Source organism: Drosophila innubila, chromosome X (assembly GCF_004354385.1).
Source record: "Drosophila innubila isolate TH190305 chromosome X, UK_Dinn_1.0, whole genome shotgun sequence".
NCBI classification, from domain to species: domain Eukaryota; kingdom Metazoa; phylum Arthropoda; class Insecta; order Diptera; family Drosophilidae; genus Drosophila; species Drosophila innubila.
In genome coordinates this window covers 16,497,571-16,521,477 of record NC_047626.1, presented here as the reverse complement: position 1 = coordinate 16,521,477, position 23,907 = coordinate 16,497,571, and the positions used below count along the sequence as shown (strand labels likewise).

At 37.1% G+C, this 23,907-nt stretch overlaps 1 protein-coding gene across 1 annotated transcript; it reads left to right on the top strand.

The window, feature by feature from the left end:
* LOC117793875 lies at positions 1-1,106 on the top strand. The gene has a single exon (XM_034634307.1). The coding sequence runs from the start codon at positions 1-3 to the stop codon at positions 1,054-1,056; it is 1,056 nt and encodes a 351-aa protein (XP_034490198.1). The 3' UTR covers positions 1,057-1,106.
* Positions 1,107-23,907: the final 22,801 nt, after the last annotated feature.

The window sequence follows — 23,907 nt, the reverse complement described above, 5'->3', positions numbered from 1 at the left end:
ATGCTCAAGTGGACGGCATCGACACAGAGATTGCACGAGTTGCCACCGCAGGAGTCGCGTGTGGTGCGAAGACAGCGACGACAGCGACGTGCCACAATTGCCAACAAGGAGAATGTGCCCAGCGGTGTGGGCTACACATCGACTCCCATGCCGTTGGCCAGGCTAAGGAATAGTCCATTGGTGTTGGCCCCGCTAAGCGACATACGCAATGTGACGCCGGAGTCGTCGCCACAGCAAGCGGCACGATTGGTGGTGCAGAGTGTGCGCTATGCCACAACCTTGCCACGCTACGAGGAGGAGTATTCCCCGAGTGCCGGAACACTGCCGACCGGTCAACATTTGGCATTGCGGGGTCTTGTGCCACTCGATCCGTTTCTGGAGCAACCACGTTATATGGCACAGCAGTTGAAGAAACGCAAGCTGGAGGAGGAGTTTGTGGCCACCATGGAGCCAGCTCAAGAAACGGAGCAGATACCACAAGCACCAGAACCACAACGACAACAACAACAACGTCCAGTGACACCACAACCCTCGACGCATATGGGTGATCAGACCCTAGACAAGCTCATCGATGCCATACTCGACTCGGCCTGTAAATCGGATCCGAGTAGCCGAAAGAAGCCACGTAAATCGTTCAATTTGCGTCGTCGCACGTTGGTGAAGCAGCAACTGGAGTCGCAGTGTCAGGTGGCCATGTTGTCACCATCATATGCAGCCGGCGATGATCCAGCTAGTGATCTAAGCTTTGCTTTATTGCCACTCCAACCTGCCACACCAGAACCTGCCTCCCCGATGTCACAGCTGCCACACAGCATGCTCCTTCAGTTGCCGACGCCACAAGCACATGGACACTCCGATACCTTTTGCCTGGCAACACCCGTGCGTCCCCTAAAACGCAGTCGCGGCCAGGAGAAGACATCAAAGTTGGCAATAGAAGCATCTGCAGTTGGGGTTGAAGCTGGAGCTGCCGCAGAGTCGCCACTCAAGCGCTACAAAGTTGATGCACGCAACTATTTTGAGGTGGGACTGGCGCTGCCTTCCTCCATATATGTCTAGGGATCATATGAGAATTGGAGCATAATTTGAAGAGTATGAGAGTGAGAAAGAGAGAGAGTGAGAGAGAGAGAGAGGGAGAGAAGATCTAGCCAACGCTGACAAACGGGGGAAAACGCTTAACTATGACGCTTATTTAGTTCTTAAGTTGCAGTTAAACAATTTATATTTTTTAGCTCAAACTTGTATATAACTTAGTTTGTAAGCACATTTCTTTTTTTTTCGATGCTGCTGTTATGTAGTTTTTGTAAACCAATTTTTTTTCATATTTATTTATTTATTTAGTCATAAGAGAAGTACATTTTTATATTCAAGAATTTTTTTTCTATTTTAATAAAACCTAGCAAAATCAATTTTAATGTTTTTTCTTTAATTATAAATCTTTGCAAAACAGACACCTATAAGTTCTAAATGTACTGATAAACCAAAGCAAAAAAATATTTTTTTTGCAATATTTCCAATTCATTATCAAAAGACAGTTTATGTAAAGATTGCTTTAAATGTCTGAAATCTTCGAAGTTGAGTGACAATCTGAAAATAATGATTTGTCGAAATTATTGTTTATTTTCCCAGTTAACGTTGTTTTTATTACTTATTACAACAAAAAACAAGGAGATAAGCAACGCCAGAAAACTTAAAACTTTAAATGTATGAATAAAATTAATAATATTGCCCACAATAAAGTTTTTGATGAAATTTTTAATTATTAAAATATTTAGTTTTATTTTTTTTTTAATCTTAAAAGACAAAATAAATAACCCAAAATGGGTAAGCATAAATTTTTTAAAATTTGAAAAATTTTATAAAATTAGCGTTTTGAGTATAGCTTCAACAAAATTTTCTATCGATTCGATTAAATTCAAGCCATTCTTAAATAAGGAGAGTGAAGCTGCGAAATCTTAGTTTCATTGCCAGTGAACTCAAGGAGTCGAGTGTATTTTTAGTAGAGTGGGTCAATTTTTTTCGCGACAAAGCGGTTATGAAATTCGTAATCTACGATGAATTCTAAGAAGAATTGTCCAAGAAACCATATGTCTAACATCAAAATGGAGCTTCAACTTTTCGATGAAGGTTTTCATGTGTTACCTCAAAAAAAAAAAAAACCAAAAAATTCACAGATAGATGCCAAATTGAATTTTAAACATAAAAAAAAACACAATAAAAAAAGTTATTTATGCATTAATTCTAAAATTCAATTGAAAAGAGACCGCCAACTTATTCTTATTTCTAAATTCATCATAAATCGCCCTCTTTTTTGTTTTAGAGGTAAGTTATGACCCAACAGACAATTACCAATATATGAAATAGTTATAACTTCTCTGTAAAAAGTGAAAGCTCGATATTGATTTTAGACCCATTGTTTCTTGGGCAATTCTTCTTAGAATTCATCGCAGATTACGAATTTCATAACCGTTTTGTGCATTTTTTTTACTCTATACAAATTGACCCACTCTAGTGTTTAGTCCTAGCTTAGTTTGGAGATAGTTTAGGAATGGTTTAGAGACAGAGAGAGAGTTTTGACGAGTGCTGCTGCTAAGCATAGAGAGAGGCAGAGGAGAAAGGAAGGAGAAGGTTTCGAGCATTTGAGAGAGTGTTGTTGTGAGAGAGAGCTTAGTTGAAAATTGAGCTGCTGTCAATATTGTTACAGTTCAAGCTGACATAATATTTCTTTAGTTGTTGTTGTATTTAGTTGCTTTAGTTGTTGTTGTATTTAGTTGCCGCTTTGTTATTGCTAGCGTTGTTTTTGTTGTTGCTGTTGTTGTTGCTTGACCAAGTGATTTGCTCTGCTTGTGTTGAGCAGCAGGTAGTCGTACAAAGGGAACCACCGATACAACCGTCTCTCAATACGCCCCCGTTGCGCAGCGACAGCTGCAACCCGAGAACTCTCAATCTATCAAAGAGCCGATCTTCTGTTGTGCTCGGGATCGTGGACGTGGATCGTGGACCGTGGATTGTGGCTCGTGTATCTGTTTTGGCTTAGCTCGTGCGACAGCTTGCAACCTTGCAGCAAAAGAGGCCGTCGACCATTTGACATGACACTTGTTAACACTTTGACGCCCTCGAAGCGTGCTTGTGTGTGTGTGTCTGTCTGTGCCATTTTCGCACTGTAATTCGTTTTGAGTGTGGCACGAATCCATTTAAGGGTATGAGTTTTGAGGCAGCGGACTACAGGCAACGGCTTCTGTGGAAAACCCGCAGCGACCCGCTTAATCCGCAGCAGCGCACAGGTTGCATGTTGCAACGACCGCCGGACAGACGTTCAGCCAACTTGTCATCAGCTCTCAAATTCTTGTGGGTTTGCCTCTAATTTGTAGCCTATTTAGCTTCGCTGAGCGGACGTGAGCGTTAATTGAATTATTTTTATTAGACATTTTCCCGGTAGGAAACATGCTCGATGTTCCTCTTTCCTGCCTGCATGTTGCACTTGCCACACCGTCGCCAGCTGTGCTCGCTGCTCACCCGCATCGTTAAACTAATTTCCTAATGTCGCTGACGCGGATGGGCACACCTTCTAGAAAAAAAAATGATGAAACCAGGTAGGCGGATCGCCTTTGACCTTTAACCCTTAACGCTTAACCCTTTCATAAATTTACATTTCTTCTTAGCCGTGACAACAGTCGGTGCATTTCCGCCCCATCTTTCATCGTTTCCTTGTTTTTTCTTGGGTGTCACTTGTCTCATCAATAAACGAATTCTTATTAATTTCTTGTAAATGTGATAAATTTTAAAAAGCGGAACATGCTCCTAAGTTTTGGGGGGTTGGGAGCTTGTCACAGCTGACCGAGCGTAAAAATTATTCATGTTCACCCAATCAAAATTAATGATTTATATTTTTAGGTTACATGCAAACAAACTATTATACTTTCTTTTCAAGTCTATCGTTTTATTCTAGGTAGTATAAGTCTTACAAGATTTCCAAATTCCTTTTTCGAAAACAGACTTGAGCAAGCAAATGATCTCGTGAGATAAAAATCTATCATGCAACAACTTTTATATTGTCTGAGAGAGAAAGTTTTTTATTTATTGAAATATTTTGTTTTGATTTAAATTATATTTCAATAATATTTATTACTAGTTTTATTTTTTACTAGATATTACTAGTATTTATCTTTTCCAATTGCAGTCACTATTAAAAATTTGTATATATTTTTTTTCGCTTTATTTTGATTAAATAAACGATTACGAATGCAACACAAAGCAGAATAGACTTAACAAATTAAAGCTTTATTATGCTCTCTGAGACAGCGAAAGTTTTCTATTTTTGAGCACTTAACTTAGATTTACCTTTGAGTATTCTTGATCATACATATTTAACAATTCAATTTTAAGTTTTTATTTATTAGAATCATTTAATTTTTTTGTTATTTAATTTTCGTTTTTGACAGACTATGCAAATGATTGAGAAAGCGAATTTCAAGGACGATTTTGATTGTTGTGTGCAAAGTACGAGCCAAAGAAATAAAAAAAAAAAAGAAACCTGGGCTCATTATGCAGTTAATCAACAGCTGGCCGCAAAAGGAAGTGGCTGCCACATTGCCGCAAGGCAAATGCAATAAGGGATCGCTGCCGCATTGAAAGATTGCCAGATGCCAAAAACCAAATGAGAGTAAAAAACTCGCGATCTTCGCGCACACCTTTGATTGACAAACATGCTGCGGGCAATGGAACTGCTGCCTTTGACCTTCTTCTCCTTCTCCTTCTCCTTCCTCTACCACTTCCACTTTTGCTTCTACTTTATCATTACCTTTTACCTTTTGGCTCTTAATTCTTACCTTTAGATCTACCTCTTGCTTAGCCTTAAGGCATTCAATATTTGCACTGATTTCTGCCTCGGGTGTTCAACTTTCGCCAGCTGAGCAGCCCCTTCCCCCCACACACACACACACACACACACACACACACACACACACACACACACACACTCGCACACACTCTCTCTCCTTTCTCTCATCCTGTCTTTGGCCTAAGCCGGCTTAGAGCATCCTGGCCACTGACTGTCAGCGAGTTTGTCGCAATAATTGCCAAATGTTATGCAAACAATGCCTATGAAATATCAAATCCACAGGCTCAGTCGCCGCGTGTGGCAATGTGGCAATGTGGCAACATAGTACAACAGTGACAAAAAATAAACCATTAATATTCAAATCCCCCCGCAACGTTGCATTGCAGCATCGCACATCTAAATACCCTGTAAGCTGTTTATGAAAAAATATGTGCTTAATTTTGTGACTATAACTGTTATATATAACTTATAAGACAAAAAGTATATTAATAAATATTTAAGTATTAGTATATAAATTATTTAATTACTTTAGATTGTACTGAAATGATCGAAATTATGCCAAACCAATATTGTTTAGTTTATATATATGTTAAGGCTAATTTATGTAGAAAAAATGTATATTACTTTGTTTTAGCTTAAAATAGTCTTTTTTTTAAGGTCTTTACTTTTCGTTAAAAAAAATTAATATATAATTTATTATTTAAATTATTTACATTTACATACTGACAAAATATCTGGTAATAAAACGGATAGAAATATAGGCATCATCATACATTGTTTCGTATATTTTATTAATGTTGTCTTCAAACAGGCATTTACAGCATTTGAGCATACCCTCTCCATGCACTGTGTTACATGCAGGGTATATATAAAAAAAAAACAGGGCAAGGGTAGGGCTCAACATAAGCAGCATCATCATCTTCATCATCATCATAGGCATCGGCATCGGCATCAACGTAATTATAATTCATTTTCATTTTCATTTGCCTGCGCTTAAAATCTGTTAATGATAAACAAATTTTCCAGTGCAGGCGCCGATCAAGAGAGAAAGGGTTGCATGCTGCAGTTGTCGCCGTTGATGTTGTTGCCACCGATGTTGCTGTTGCCGTTGCTGCTGTTGCAATTGGCAACTGCTGCGTTGCCTTCGGCGAATTGCAAATTCTTTTTTCTTTTTTTTTTTTTTGCTAATTAGCTTAGCGCCCCGATTTCAATGATGTCACAATGTCGATGCCACCGTTGATGCCACATTCGATGTCGATGACGTTGCCAATGTGTTGAAGTGGGCAGTTCGACAGCTGCTCACACGTCGAGTGTCGAGTGTCGATTGTCGAGCGTCGAGTCAAAGTCGAAAGTCAAAGTGCAATTCCCTGCAACAGACTGGACAGTTGTTGCAAGTCAAAAGCGGAGGCATGCAACGATGACGCGGCACAACAACAGTTGGCCAGATACGGAAGGAGAGGGAGGGAGGTAGACACGTGCCAGCAGCTGCTGCCAGAGTTGCCGCCGGTCATTGACAATGCAAAAGTCAATGCAAATTTTTATTCTTTTTTTTTTTCTGGTGTGCAACAAAACAATAACGCCTCAGTCTAATGATGATGCACCATGTTGCAAGCCAAGTCTATGAAATGCGCATTTCCAAAGCTTTTTCCATTTTGTGCACCCCAAAAAAGCGATTGTTGTAATATTACATAGGGTTGTAGCCCTTCATTCATATGCCACATTTACGCATGCGCCGAACAATAAAAAGAAAAATGAATAAACGTAAAAAGTAAAAGGAAGAGCGAGATCGAGAGCGTGAGAGGGAGAGGGAGAGAAAGAAACGCTTCCGGGCGATTACACGCGTGCCACATTTCCAGAATTGGGTGAAAATTTACATTTTTTCCTGCTTTATGAAAAACAAATACGAGTTCGAGTATGCAACAAAATGGAAGGGGAAAAAGCGCTTCAATATTTCGACCTAACCTCACTCTTCATCAACTTGTGCGTGTGTCTGTGTGTGTGTGTGTAAGTGTTTGTTGTTGGTGCGCAGTGAAGTGGACAAGCGAAGCATTGGCGCAGCTTAAACGGTTCTCTAAATCGCCTGACATTTGCCTGTCACTTTGTCATCTGACGACAGTTACACAACTCCCTCTGACAGTCTGGCAATCTGCTCGACAGTCGGTGCCTCATTTTCCGCAGGGTGCAGCCAATTTTGATTGGTTTTTTTTTGAAACCATTGGAAATGCACTAAAATGAGTATTATATTATGGTGCAAATGAATGATATAGCTGTCATAGGAACCATCGGTCGAAAACCCAGTTTTAGTACGAAAAACAATTTTTTGTTTTGAGACACCAATCTGAAAGAATATGTATTTAATTTAGTCTCGTACATCCTGATTAAATTTGCTTAGAATCGGATCACCATATCACTATAATTTCCATAGAAACGCTCGGTCGAAAAATAAGTTTTCGTTTAAAAAATATGATTTTAAATGTTGAGTATTAACACATAGTAAAAATTTTTGTAAGCAGTAGTTTGGAAAACATTAACAGTTTTTAAGTAAGGTCCTCAGTGCAGGGTATCTGGTAGTTGTAGTCAATACTACAGGGATTTTACTAATTTTTTTGATACCAATTGCTGACTCGCTCGCTCTGATTGACATGATTCGCACTTGACTTGCTGCGCTGCGTATTAAGTGAGCAGCCGTCGCGAAAAGTTCGCTGCATTTTTCTAGTAACGCCCCTGTGCTCGCAGACTCACACACACACACACACACACACACTCGCACACACTCGCACACACTCGCATACACACTCATACTGAATCGCGGTGTTAATCGCCTAATGAAGCCAAAACGTTTTGCTTGTTGTTGCGCCGACGCACAATGGGCCATTTACAGTGGGCAAAACACACTATACTTAGGGTAGTTCATAAAATTTTATTTAATGCAACGAAACGAAATGTTTCATGGCCAGTTTCTTGGCGTTTATTTAAAAATAAAAGTTAATGATGTACATATCAAAAAATACCAAATATATATTTAAAAAATTATTTTTTTTAAATACAAGTTTTAAATACTGATATTTTGTATGAATATTTAAAAATTGTTCGATTACAATGTTATAGATATACATTTAAATTAAGAGATAGGAGTTAATTTTTTTAGCTATAGTTTTTAATGCAAAATTGCTTAGTGAATATTTTAATAAAATGTGAAAATACTTTCCAATAACTTAATAAAAAGTTATGGATTTGCATTATTAATATATTAATTGTAATCAACCCAGATACATTTTTGTCTTAATTTTCACACAATTTCAACACTTTTTGTCCACTGTGCAACACCGTGTGGCTCACTCGATGGGCGCCGCAACACGGCCGCGCCTGCGTCCGCGCTGCTGTGTCTGGTGTGCTTACAGATCCGTTGGAAGGGGTAGAGGTGTAGAGGGAGGGGGTACATGGCCAGTGCAATCGGGGTAAGTTTTTGAGCAACTTTCGGGCGCTAAGCTGAAACAGGGCCGCCGGCGCATGGAAATACTGATTTCTATCTGATGGGCAAACAAAAACCGCAGTGGGTGCCCTTACACAGCGAGAGAGGAGTGGGAAGGGCAGGGGAGAAGGGAACCCATCCCATGAGTAGGGTTTTTTTTTTGAATAGAAATGGGATTGGTTTAGGCGGCACTTAGCACTCGTATTTACATGCGACTCGTGCAATGTCATTGCCAAAACAAAACCCGACGTCATTTATGCTAATTTATGCGCTATTAAATGCGGCGCGAGGCACTTAACTCGTTGCCTCATGTTGCAGCAATGCTTTTGGGCTAATTTCTGCCGCCGGCTTCAGTTACACTTAATATTTTTTTATATTTTCTGATTTTTTTTTTTAAGTTTTTGTAATTGCCTGCACGTGATGCGTCCATGTTGGAAAGGATCGCAAAAGTTTGGACATGCGCTAACGCGTTTTGAGCGCGATTAAAAACGCGCTCGCGGCTTTTCTCATTCATTTGTCGTGGATTGGCCAAGCTGTCAACTGAGCGACGCTAATGAGAATGCGAGTGAGAATGTATGAGAGAATATATATGAGAAAGTCCGATTGCGATTGATTTAGCCACCATGACAAATTAAACGGCGCTCGTCTAATGAGCTCTATGGTTAGCCAAAATGACATTGGAAAGTGAAAAGTGAAAACTCAGCGGTGCCTGCCCCCTCCCCCCAAACAATGGGTGAAAAACTGTTGAAAAGCCGCACATAAAAACACACAGTGACCAAGTAAGCCACAAAAGGCGCAACAAAAACGATTTTTCTTCCCAATGAAAACAAAGCGCCGCTAAAAAAAGTGTCGAAAAAATGTTGAAAAAAAGAACAGAAAAAATGGAAAATAAAAATCAATTTATTTAGCAAGAAAAAAAAAGGGAAATTCGTTGTTTGCGGTCGCCAGCGCAGGGAAACCCTTGCAAAAAGTTAGTTTTTCTTTATCAATTTATATTTTTTTTGAGGGTTTGTTTTTGCCATTCTTTGTAAGACAAACAATGCAATTTCGGCTGTTTTTCAATGTCGACAATGAAAATGATGCACAAATGAAGCGTTGCAAGCGCCCTAAGAAATGGGAAATATTACTTGACACACTACGTGCATGTCTCAGTCATAGATCAGTAGATCAGCACATCAGTAGATCAGTAGATCAGCAGCTGTGGCAGCCTCATCTCATTGAGGGCAGTACATCCCAAATGTGCCTGCCATTACATAAATATCGTATGTCTATAGGCGCTGTTTGTTTTTAATGATCCTTTTGATTGTACTTATACTCCTGAGATCCATCGATCTATCGATCATCGAGATATTTGTCTAAAGCTGTATTCCTCATACGAAATTTCTATTGAAGATGCTTCATTAATAACTTAATGATGTCAATACTTTTCATTGAGAATATGAGTTTCAATATAGATAATAAAATTTACTATAACTAAGATTTTTGTTTTAAAACAAAAAAGAATGTAAATGCTTGCAGTTTTCTCCGAAAGATAATAAAATAATAAAAAATTTGAAGATTAATAATTCATGAAAAATAATATTCACAGTTTTAAAGAAACACATAGGGGTGGAAATAATACTTGTTTCCATTCTCAAACTCACTTTTTCAAACTCTACATGCATAATTACTGAACACACGGTTAATTTATTCCAAAACTGTTAAAAATATGCTTCAAAAAAATTTAAATGTAATCAATATATTCTATAATTCAACTTATAGTTCCAATATATTGTGAAAATATTGTCAAAACTGTTTAATAAACAATTATTTACTATTTACATAATTCTACTTCTTTTCTTGAAGATATTCCATATTTGTTTAACGTATCTTTTTCGTAGAATGCTTAACATTTTTTTTTGGCTTTCTTAAATTTTTGATGAAATTTAATAAGAAATTTGTATTGCGGTTGCAGAATAATGTTTTTTATTTAAAAATTTTACCATAGGCTCTAAAATACCTTTTGTGCAAATATTTTATTAATTGGCAGATCGCCAAATAAACTTTGAAATCTATATAAATTCATAGAAAACATTGTAAAAACGGATCTCAGAGATTAAAAGAGAAAGAGTAACCAAATTTGGCACACAAATTTTCAAAGACACCATGCAAATCAAGATTTTTTTTGTTTAATTTAAGCCACGCCCCCTTTCGCCCTCCCTAATCGCGAAAACCATCACACCCACAGTTTATAGGGTAATACAGTTTTTATGGTAAAGTTGTTCCCTCATTTATCGAGTACATTATGAATAACACACAGATTTGAGTTCATATAAATTGTATTAACATTTGCATAATTGCTTGAGGTATTGATATTGAATCGAATGAATAGTCTGTGCTGATTGCACTCGACTATTCAATTGTAGATCATCTTTTATTATTATTTTTTTTTTTTTGGGCAGCAGCTGCTGGCTGTGCTAATTTGTTGATCCCTCTCTGAGATGGCCATGGCAAAAACCACCAGCTAATTGCATTGAGTGGACAGGCAACGCCTATAGTATCCTATTGTTGTTGTTGTTAATTGTTGTAGTTGTTATTGCTGCTGTTGTTGTTGTTACTTGATTGCTTCGCTTGTGTTGCAGTTGCACGATTGTCTCTCTATCGGACGTTAATCTAAAACGTTCGCCTTGTCCGCGTTACACTTTTCATCTTTACACCAAAAGTGTGTGTGTATGTGTGTGTGTGTGTGTGTGTGTGTGTGTCCGAGACTGTGGTGTGTGGGCATTCAACAAAACAAACGCCGACGCCTACAGCAGAGCACGAGGCAAAGAGGAGGCATGAGGCAGGCGACATGCGGCATAATGGCTATAAGCCATGAGGCACGTGGCACGTGGCGCTGTCGCAAGCGTACTCGTATATGCACATACATACATATATTAAATGTAAAAGCATGCTGGTCGAGTGACCGCAACAATGGTCGCGTTTAATTACAGTTATTGTCGCACACTTCGGCCGCCGCATTTGCATTTGCCTTGCATTTGCAAGGCGGCAATGGGCAACGGGCAATGGGCGAGGGAGTTACATGCCGCATGCCGCATATGCCACATAATTAGCATAACAGTTGAGTGCTGCAATGGACATTACCATTGCGACAATTGCGCATTCCGTGGAAAGCTGATCGCGTTAAGCGTTTTCATTCGCTTTTCATTATGCTCCCGATACTGTCTTGAGCAGCCAGCAATGAAATTTATGTAAATTAAATTAAAACTTCAACAAGCGGAACCAAACCTTGCAACATATGGCCATCCGACTTACACCTAACCAACAATCCAAAGATCCTCCGTTCTCAGTTCTCAGTTCCCCGTTCCTCGACAATTGTGGATGAGTTACAGCCACATAAATTTTCCTAACATCGTCGACAAACCCTTCACCCAACCAAGTGTTCTACACTTGAGATAAAGATCGCCAGCGATCGACCAACTGACACACCTTTCAGTTACTTTACTAACTCTATATACACATATATCCATATATCCATAGAAGAAAGAGAAGAAACTGAAACGATTTCATTGTGGATCATCATTTTAAATGTAACAGTTATTTTAGAGAAATTTCTTTCTTTTCTAAGCATGAACATAAGATTATCTAAAAATCTTTGTAAAGATTTAAAACAATTCCTAAGACATTTCTATTTACAGAAATGAATTTCCCATTTTCGCTAAGGACGAGTTTTCAGAGCTAACTGATCATATAAAACAAAAGTATATTAAAAATTCTAAATTAAATTCCGAGAGAAAAGTAGGGAATTATTTAATCCTTAAGGAGTTGGAGTTAATAAGATCATTTGAAAGTGATCTTTATGAAAATAAAGATCATTAAAAAATCTTTCATTAAAAAAAAATCTAAAATTAATTGAAATTTACATGAAAACGCTTATTTGCAGAGATCACTTTAAGATTGTAAGTAAACAAAATCACAACGTAAAAAAAAATTTAAATTACATAAATAATTCAAGAAGACGGGATAATTTGTTAGAGATTGATATTATTATGTAAGACAAAATTAAGAACATTTATAGTTCGTGTTAAAGGACTATGAGAAGAAAGATGTTGAAAAGATAATAAGGAAAGATCACTATGACAAATCGATATAGATCATATCTGTTCACGCCAACTCACGAGCAACAAGAACTACGACACGAAGTCAAACTAAGCGAAACCATAAACGAACCCTTTCCTTATTGATGGCAACTGATCGGGTACTTGAGATATAGATCGTTTGGATTGTGACAGCCTGTAGTTAGACTATAATTTTTGGCATCGTCTCGAAATGGCTTGACATTTATGAGGCATAAATTTCGTACACTTTCTGCTTTCACTGCCAGACCAATTAAGTGCAACGAATCGGGAACGGGAACGGGGACAGGGACTGGGATTGGGACTGGGATTCGTCATAGACTGATGCGGAATTTGCAAAAATTTAAATACAGCTCGTCTCCCAGGTTTCAATATAGAAACTGAGAAACAGGGGTGGCCCATTGTCATATATCGGTATCCCGGGCTGCCCCTGAGTGTCATCAAAACAATGTTTGCCAGTTAGTTTATGAGCTGTGCCTCATTTCTCAACGCACAGCTCATCTCATTGCAATTTTCATTTTCCTTTTTCATATGCATTTTTCGATTTACCTTTTTTTTTTTTTTCAAATTTCACATTAATTTCTTTTCAATGCGTTTGCATGCCAATCACAATCATAAAGAGAATTTCTGCCTTCGTCATTATGCAAACTCGCTGACCGCGGGCAAATGTGTCCACAGAATTGTGTAGAAAGTCGTAAAAAAAAAGTGTGGCAAGAATACAATGTACACACACACAGCTGGAAGGGCAAATACACACACAAAATTCACGCAAAATACACACATTTTTTTGGAGGTCATAAAAAAACCAACAAACTTATTTTATTTTTTTTTTTGTTGGTCAAGCGCAACGACAGGGGGTCGAGGTTGCAACGGGGGTCGTCGTCGTTTAAGCAAATGCCTGGAATTAATAATAAGCAGCATCGAATGAGATGATCCTCAGCCTTATATGATCATCTTTAATCAGCGGGGGGTTGTCCCAATCTTAACATTAGTTTGTTTATCTCAACCGAAAACACAACAAATAGAATCAAATAACTTTTTTTTAAGAGAGAATCTTAAGATTATCATATTGTTATGATCACCAAGCGATCACACGCCTCAATTTCTGAGTCTTAGATTGATATTGTCTGCATGATAGAAATTTCTACATAAATATATATTATTTATTAATCGGTTTAGTTGCTATAAAGATTATTGCAATTTTTTTTAAGGGATTATTTTGATCATAAATCAAAATGTGAATTTGAATCATATAAAATCTTTAAATATATGTTGGTTTTGTATAAAGTTTACATTATATATATATTTTATTCAATATTATATTAGTCAGTCTAATGGAAGTATTTCGATATGTAATATGCTGATCCAAGTATTTTTATTGTTGACTTTCAGGCTGTTTTGTTTAAACTTTGCAATACTTATTGAAGTTTCCGTGAGTAATAAGGTATCTAGTAAATTATCTATAGATAATATAATCATCATATAATATACTATAATACTTTTTCTTAATCATACGATTTGTTTGTTTAATTTTCTTTTAAATATCTGGCTATAATTAATTTATATTCCTGCTATTTTAAGTGTATATGAGACATTTTAAGTACTGTGATTTAAAAATTGTTGATCATCTTTTAGTGACTTACTTTTAGGAATGCTTCACTTCAAATGGAATTGGTTGGTAAAACGATCTCTTAGATTCTAAGACTTAGAAGGTATTAAAGATCTTAATATTATTTTGTCACAAATTTGAAACTATCTTATCGATCATCTATCATCTGAAAGTGTGCCACATTTTCTCAATTAGCCATTCAATTGCTATTTGTTAACCCCAAAAAGAAAAAGAATTCTTTTAATTTGCGAATGTTATGCAAATAACTGATCGATCGCTAAATTGATCGATGAATTGTTTTTGATTTGCAATAAGAAGTATCTCGACCTCCACCTACATAGAGTACACACTCAGGAAAACTTCCTGTAATTAATTATTTGCTATTTCCCTTTACATATCCTACTTGAACTTGAACCCAAAAGTATCTGGCAATCATTCAAATGAAGTGTTGCAACGGCTGTTGATCCTGTGGCAGCTCCTGCTGATTTCATTTCCACTGTCAACGGTGCACTAATTATAATGTCCAGCAACCCACACACACACACACACACACACATACACTGGCACACACACATTCGCCCATGCAGCCGCCGTTTGACGGATTGATCAACATGATTAATGATGTGGCTTGTGGCATTGCGTGACAAGTTTGTTAGTAAATTGAGCATGCCACATGGATGTTGCATGAGGTTTGGGTCAGAGCATTGCTTGCTTTTTGGTTTCGTGGTTTGCTGGTTTGCTGGTTTGCTTAGTTTGCCGATTTTGTGGCAGCCGCTGCTTGCAACCGATTGCATCATTAATCATCTGCAACTGTACATCGACTAGTCGCTTTGCTTAGTTCGAGTCGCATCAATTCCCACGGCGATCGGGAAAATCGTTTTTAATGAAGTTATCATAAACTGGCCGCTTGCCATTTGTTGGGTCCATCAATTGCCAACCGATCGTGATCCTGTTCGTGATCCTGCCAAAAATGTCATAAACTGTCCCAAAATGCAACCGTGCGTAAATTTCGCCGTTGACCACAACAACAGATTGCAAATCAAAGGGAAATTTATGCAACGATCGTGCGACCAAACAATCGAATAGTTCTTGAACAGATCGACCCTCTTTTCCTCTTTGCATATCACAAACTTCTCTCCTCTCCTCTCCTCACTCTCTCTATCTCTCTTTTCTCCGTCTGTTGCATAATCTACCTCAAAGATTAATGAGATTTCACCGCAATTTCCTATGGATGATTTCGTTCTTTTCTTTAGTACTTTTTTTTTATGATTTCATTTATCTTGTTGCGTATTTTCTTCAATTTTTTTGTGGATTTTTTATGGCTCGTTTAGTGATCGGTAAATAGGGCGCTTGTCTCGTAATTTACATGAAATTGCTTCATTTTCGGATGACTGTCTGAGGTTTTTTTTGTTCGTGTCCCTGCGGTAACTAAGCACACAGAAGTCTTGGGAATTTGCATTCTCCTCATACCCAGACAGATCGTGATCGGTCATCAATATCATGTCAAAGCTTAAGGTTTTGAGGAATCACAGAGATCGGTGTGGTCTTTTCAACTGTTCAACTGCACAGCTGCAGTTCAGCTGCTTTCCGAATGGACACGCTTTGAATTTACCATGAAATTTCCATTCTGGACAGCGCATTTCTTCTGGACATTTGTCCTTTATCCTTGCCTTTCTTTTTGAATCTAGAGTTTTTGGCTAGAAGCGTGCATTATGCGGCCTAAAACGATTGTGCAAAATATGAAATTTCCTTTATATTTTCATATGGTTTTTCAATTTGCTGAATGAACTACTAGACTGCAGATTGCGTGAATGAAAAGATGAAGCTTCTCCATATTTTAATCTGTCCAACTGATTTTTATGTATTTTGTTGATCTGGTCAAACTGTTTTTTAACTTATAGTTAATATCAGGAAACGCAGTAAGCTATTTGACCATGATCTTATCTTAATTTAGGTTAACTTATCTATTTTAACTGATCTTAAAAACAATAATTGACCTGGCAAACTCGACAGCCTGAAATTAGCTCTAACTGAAAGTGATCTACTATGATTTGAATATCAAATATTAGCCTATCTAGATGAAACGAGTTCTCAATTTTTTTTTAAGCTTCGCTGAAACTGATCTAAGCTTACAAAAAGTGATCTTAACTGATTAAAATCTCAGTTATTACCCAAGGAATATTGCAAACTCGTTAGTTAAGGTGATCGCAGCTGATGTTTACCTCAATGATTGGCCCAGAAATGTCGAAAACTTTAGAATTTTCTGATCTGATCTTGAGAAGAAATATGTCTCCGCATAACTGGGTTGCTGTCAGAGTTTGTTTTTTGTGTGGAGCCTGAGGGGACTCGTAAATCAAATCAAATGTCATACAGTGACTTGACATGCTGCATAACAAGTTTATTTTCTTGTTGTTGTTTATTTTCAGTTGCATTTTTTGTGCTGCGCTTCTGTTCTTTTTTTTTTGGTTTTTTTTTTTTTTGGAATGGATGTCAAATTACTTGAGGGCGCCGCAATGTCTGAGAAATTTTTGTGGGTTCTGTGAGTCGCGAACGCAGTTGCAGCAAAGGATCATCAGCATATTCTTCATCCGTTAACCGAAAGCAGACAACCCACAGGCAACTGCAACGCAGACAACGACGACAACTTCTCTCTTTTTTTTTATTTTTATTTTATCAACTCTTTTTCCTTTTTGGTTTTTTTCCTTAATAATTTTTCGGGTGCCTTGGCAACAGTCAAACCCGAGACCCGGAGACAGACGCAGACTGCACACGGCGAGAGAGATAAACCTTTTTTCAGCTCTTTTTTTTTTATATTTCATTTCTGTTCTGTCTGTTTTTTTTTTTATTCTCGCTGAGCGCTGTGAGAAATGCAAATTTGGCGGCTGTTAAATTAGTCAGCAGATCACTACGAAAAACTGGATGTTGGGCAGCCGTCGAAACAAAATAAGATAAAAAAAAGAGAGAAGAGTGGAAAAAAGTGCACTAATTTGATTTTCTAGCAAATGACATGCAGTTGCCAGTTCTGTGCAAAGCAGCAAAGGGTCTCGGAAGGATCTGTCTACTGCATCTGCATCTGAATTTCGCGGTTTCGTGAACATTCCAATGATCTAACCCATTAGTCTGACTGCTAAATATAACGAACTATTGGCAGACAAAACGAAACCTGACATTTATAATTTCAAAAACTACTTTAATGAGAACCAAAAATATTATTCCAAGAAAATCGAAATTGTCAATATCTGATAAATATTTCTATTTACATGCTGCTCGGCTTTGGAATCAGAATGCACCCAAATTTAAACTCAAAATCATTCAACACCTTTCAATCACACATTAAAAATAGCATTAAACTTACAATTATAATGAAAATATTCTTAATTAGATTAAAAACGTTGTCAAATAAAAAATATAAAATATTTATGAAAATAATTCTCAATTTTACACACCGATCTATTTTTATCAGTGTACAATTTTTACTAAATAATTATGATGCTAATAACGATATCAATTAAGAATATTATTGAAATATTAAAAAATTGACAATGGAGATAAAATAGATATGAATACAATAAAAATATTACGTGAAATTAATTTATTGAATTATGTACTTATAAAATTTTTAGTTGATTTCTAGCCGGTATATTTAACGCACTACAATGTTGGAAATATACAGGGAATATGTATGTATATAGTGTCTTTTAATAATGTCGAGCTGTTGCCGTTGTAAAGGCAAAAAGGCAAAGCTGCCATTTTTTGGTCATTTATCAAATTTCAAGCAAAATCTACAACAATCGTCGCGACGACCAAAGCAGATCACATTCTCATTTTCATTCTCATTCTCATTTTCATTTTCATTCTTATTTTTATTTTAAAATTTTTCCTCATGTACTGTGAAGTGAATATCAAAACAAAGACTTGGGATACGGTGACGGTGTGCTCTTGAAATTGTTCGAATCCATTCGTTCGATGGGATCCTTCGATCCCATTTTGTCCTTCGGGCGCGCGTTTTGTGTCTCCTTGTCAAGCTGTCAATCAAAAGGCATCTTTCATGTGCCTCATGTTGCCAGTTCAGCTCGGGACACACACACACGCATGCACACATACGTGGCTTGACTATTGCCTCTTCACTCGCACGTAAATGCTTGCTATCTCGCTCTTATACTTTTTGTATTTGCATAAATCGAGAGTTGCAATCGATTTGCATTTTTGATTCCAAATGCAAATCCTATAAAAAATCCCACATTGTTTATCGCTTACAAGCAAAAATCAAGTTGATGCTAATTTTCGTCTATTACCTTTTTCTGCCTATTAGGCAAATGGCAAATATACACACACACGCACACGCACACACGCACACACAGAGAGATGACACGTCAAGGGGTTGTCACAATTTGTGATCCGATTTCGTGGCCGAGTGTCAAATGCATTTGCAATTAGTTTGCCAAAATCGCCGCCTCACCCCTTTCGCAAATGAAATTGAATTTATAAACGATTTAGATAAATTTGCAATATGCCTCAACAACAACAACAACAACAACAACAAAGTGGCCCGCACACGTTATCAACCCTGAAACCCTTTTCAATATTCATCTCTTCTGCCTTCTTGTTTTTCCTAATTTTCATTTTAATGAAGCGCGAATAAGAACTAAAAAACCGAATTCAAATCGTCAATGAATGTAAAAATGAAAATCGTATCGATTACATTGACCTGAAAAATTGCAAAAGCGCAAACATTGTTAATAGTTTGCCAGATAGATGACAAGATAAAAAAAGACCCGACATTGATTAGATATATTAGAGTAAGGTAGATGAATTTCATAAAGATGGAGAACCTGATTGAGAGTCGAGATACAGTCGAACTTCCCTAACTCGAATCACCATTATCCAAAGAAAAAGTTTGCCTTATGGAGACTTCGAGTTATGGAATTTTTTTTCCTAAGTTTATTAAAAGAAACTACAAATTCATTCGTGCTAAATTGTAGGTATCTTGTAGGGCTCACAAGCTTACCTAAAAATGGAAAAAAATCAGAAACTAGTGACTAAAAATTCATACATTCAAATTGCGAGCTGTTACATTTTTTTAACGTTAAAGTTAAACAAAACTTAAAAAATCAGAAATAATTTACTAAAATGTAAACACTTCATCTTTTACTTTAATATTCAAACTTTAACTTTTAAATTTTCTCTTCTTTTTCAAGCTTAACAGAACTTAAAAAATCGGAAAATAGGGTCTCATAATAATTGTTTTTTTTATGATATTTTTAAAAAAAAGGGCTTCTAGTTTGCTTTAAAAGTTTATCCAGTTTATTAAAGAGCCGGTAACAAAAGCATAAAACAGAATTGAAAATAAAATGCATACATTGGAAATTTCCCCGAAAAATTCGACTTACAGGAGCACGTGCCAATATTTTTGATCGAGTTATAGAGAAATTCTACTTATGGAAGTTCGAGTTAGGGAAATCTGCCATCTGATTTGTTGAGCTGCATTCCTTTTTAAATGAAACTTTCTATTTCCCACCGCTTCCCACACATTTACCTTAAACTTCAACAGATTTTCATTGATAAATAAATCTGCTCCGCAAAGAGGAATATAGCGTTAAAATCCAACTGAGGGAGTAAGGAATGCAAAAGAATCCACATACAAGGAAGAAATGAAGCGGAGCGATAGTACGATTCTTAGTCTAAGAGGACTCTATCGAAGGGTAGGAGTATGTAAATATATAGTACATAATTTCAGCAAGCTCATTGAATTCAATGGAATAGAAGTTACTACTTGAAGTATCCACCAAAGACAGATGTACACTCAAGGTGAAGTAGCGTGACTCGGTTGGAATCATTTCTAGGAACAGCTCCCTTGCCATTTTCCACTTTTCCGATGATGATCCCACGCTATGTAATGAGTATTATGTTGACTCGGGCAGCCCATTGAAAAGTCATTTGGGCGCAGTTTGAAAGTTGGCTTGCTGCTCGTAAAATCTGAAGATCGACAGCAAAATGTCGCATAAATTTGGCCAACAATGAGGCACGAGAAACGGCTGCTAATGAAAGGCACGAGACGACACGAGACGAGTCGAAAAACAGGATGAAATAGGACGAAGAAGGTCAGCATCTGGACAAATATTTATCGAAGCTTCTTCTATGCTCGTAAATTGCCAATTGCCTCGTGTCCAGCCGCCTACATACAAAAGATACAAAATACAACACAAAAATCCAAAATCCGAAATCAAAGTGAAAGTAATGACCGAAAATCTCCTTCAAAAAAAAAAAAAAAATTGTCTCAATTTTCTTTCATGCGAGATCCGAGAGAAAGATCAACGCTGGACAGAGACATTAGGCTACCGGTATTTCAACTTAGTTCCTGCTCCCGAAAACTCCTGAAAACACACACACACACACACAACAACAGTAACAACAGGACAACACACGAGACAAATCTGGGCTAAGACACCTTGCAACGTTGTTGTCGTTGCCGTCGTGTGGGTTTTTCTTACCTTTTGTTTTTTTTTTTTTTTAGCTGTTTAACTGTTTGGCAGCTGTTGGTCGCATTGTCTGCTCTTATTTGGCAACGCAAAGGCAAAGCTGGCCTTAACAAAAGGACACGCTCATACACACAGATACACTTATGTATCTGTAGTTGTAACAAATCTCTGTGAGGACTTTGCAGGTAAGCCGACAGAGAGAGAGAGCAGGAGAGTAAGTGAGAGTGGAACGGAGAGAACGCAAGAGAGAGTGTGCAGTTGTATGCTCTTAAATACACAACTGGCGCACTCTAGCGACGAGTAGCGACAACTAGTGAGAAATCAGAGCAACTGTTGAGCCTATTAAGGTAATTTAAAAGGGACAGAGAATATGTACGAAATAAAATACACAAATATGTATATATATTTATAAAATATACAATTATAAATACTATTAATTTTTTAATATACTGTATTATAAATCATATAAATATTTATAAGGAATTCTTTCAATATTATATGATGAAGAAATAATGCAAATGTTTGAAAATGCGCAGATATTTTGTGGTAATACTTCATAGATAAATATTTAGTAGACAATTGTCAATAATAGAATTATAAATTTATTTTAAATTAGCTTGAAAGCAATGTTAAAAGTTGGACTATAGAAATTTAAATTGTTATACTACATTATGAAATCCTAATTAATTTTTAATGCTCAGAATTGCACTACAGAGATGATCCAGAGCATATTTGAGTAAAATAATAATAATTGTAAGTAATATAATTAATTTTTGTATCGGAAAAGTACTTTAAATGCATAAATATCTGAAGATTACTAAAGACATTTAAAAGATAAATAACACAATATAGAAATTTATCTGAGAGTATCATAGTTAGTTAAGGGTTTCTTTAGGTAGATCATGAAACAGATCATTTGGTTATTTGCAACATTCCGTCAAAGTTTTGAGATGATCAACCCAAAGATAAAATCTTCAGCACACTTCTGGCTATGAGAATCAGACGACAGAGAGAAAGAGAGTGAGTTAGAGAGAGATAGAAAGAGAGTGAGTTAGAGAGAGAGAGCGAGGGTATACTCTCTTAGGCACTCTCTCTGTATCTGTCTGCCTGGCGGGGGTTGCACGTAGCACGTTCGCCAAATCGTTGCCACCGAATCGAAACGAACCCATCAACGATCTCACCGCATGTTCAGCTCGTCATTTCCGTTTGTTGCTTCGTGCGCTGCGAACGTAACGCGAGGAGTTCCACAAACCGAAGCCGAAACCGAAACTAGACAAAATTCAACAACGTGTTTAAAAAGTTCTTAAAGTTTAACTATTTTTTTTCTTGTGTGAAAAGTGTGAAGTGTTTTTTTTTTTTTGGAATCAGCTACAGCTTTAAGCAGAAAATTGGTCAAGGATCGATCATTGAGGAAGGAGAAATCAGGAAACAGGAAGCAGGAAGAAAGCTGCAGCTCCAGTTACCCAGTCAGGTAAGTGTTGCACGTTCGTGTTGCACGTTGTTTGTAGTTAGATCGTATCGGTATTTTGGGTTTAGATTGCAAGTAATCGATAGCTGTTGCATTTGATCTGATCTCCGACTAATCGCAGTTCACACACCTGGCAACACACACACACGTGTATACCTTTCTGTGCGTGTGCTTGTGTGTGTGTGCATGTGCCTCTGTGTATGTGTGTGTAATTGCGCTCGCACCCATGTGCCTTGTGTCTTATTTGTCTTTTTGCTCTAGCTCTAATTTTAATTTCGCCAAAGAAGGTACAAGGAAAAAGAAAACTGGAAAAAGGTGGCAGGAGAAAAAAAAAATACCCTAAGTCCCTAACCCCTAGACCCACATACGACACATACAGATCGCTAAGAGACCCACAAGAAGCAACAGAAAAAAAAGGAATAAAATAAAACTAAAGGGGTGGTGTGTCCTCTAATACATTTAATTTGTTGCTGTTTTTTGTCGTCCCCGTCCCCGTCCCCGTCCTCGTCTTCGGCTTCGTCCTCGTCGTGGCTGTGTTCCTTACCCCCCGACTACCCCCGTGAGCTGCTAATCCTCGGGGCACATGTCACACACCATTTCCCATTCCATTTCCCATTCCCATTCCCATTTCAGATTTTTCAAATTTCGATCCAGATCGAACTTCTTAAGTAAATGGAAAAAAAATATTTCCTTTGCTCACCTCGCTACGTTGCGTTTTGTCTTTGCACAATTTTCCATTTTCAATTTATAATTTTCAATCGGGGTGACGTTTATGGATTACATGAAAACCCATTTCTTATTTGGCTGTGCGTGTGTCAGTTTCCCTCTCTACATGTATGTGTGTGCGATTGCCTGGCAGCTAGTAAAACAGAATGAGCTCCTCGTTCCAGTTTAAGATCCTTTTTTCTTCGCCAGATCCTTTGGCTTTGCCGCCTTTGTCGTTGATTGCAAAAAAAATGGCATCATTATGCTGGGGCGTAATTGTTTCACACACACACATAGACAGACACAGATACACACACACACACACACACACACACACACACATAGGAAAAGAACGCAGATCCTTTTTGGCAAAGGACTCGCTCAATTTTATGGTTTGCGGCTGCCGCAAAAATAAATAAAAAAAACTGAATCTGTTCATAAATTAGCATAAGTTTAATTTGAATTTGAAAAAAGAAACCTGAAATTTTGCGTCTCACGACGAGAAGAAGAACGAGATCGAGATCGAGATCGAGCACAAGGACTTGCCGCAGGACGCGAGTACGTGAAAAACTCGTTTCATGCAAAAAAAAAAAAAAAACAATTTGCAAAAATTTCTTGCTTTCTGGCCATTGTCTATAAGACGCTTCAACAAACATCAAACACTATCCAGATATGTTGTACTCTCATATATGTACATATGTATGTCTGTCCAAAGTTGTCTATCAGTTTCCAGTTCCAGTTTTTCTGTCAGCTCCCCAGCTGTCTTTCCTTGTCCAGTTGATCAACCCAACTATGCAACCCAACCTCATTTCAGTTGAGCAATGTATGATATGATCGTATCTCTAAGTATTCGAATTTATGCTTAAAGTTAAAATTTATTCACTTGGGAGTTTAAAAAGTATCATAGCGAGACAGCTTTGAAAATAGTTATCAGCTAAGGAATTTACTTAACATATATGAGAGTCGAATAAGTATAACAAAATTAAGATCGAAAAAAAAATAATCTTAGTTTATATATATTTACTTAAATTACATGAAATTTAAAGAACTATTGAAAAGTAAGAAACAAAATAGTATTAGGGATTGAAGAATAAAGATTAGAGAGAACAATGAGAAGTGAAGAGAAACTAGTTTTATAAACATTTTTTATTAATTTCTATTTTTACTTAAAATTTTTAGATTAAACTGAATTTTGTTCGTCACAAAATTGGATATCAGAAAT

What these genes read in the sequence shown, in the direction of transcription:
- LOC117793875 (XM_034634307.1), top strand. Translation starts at nt 1, where the DNA reads ATGCTCAAGTGGACGGCATCGACACAGAGATTGCACGAGTTGCCACCG.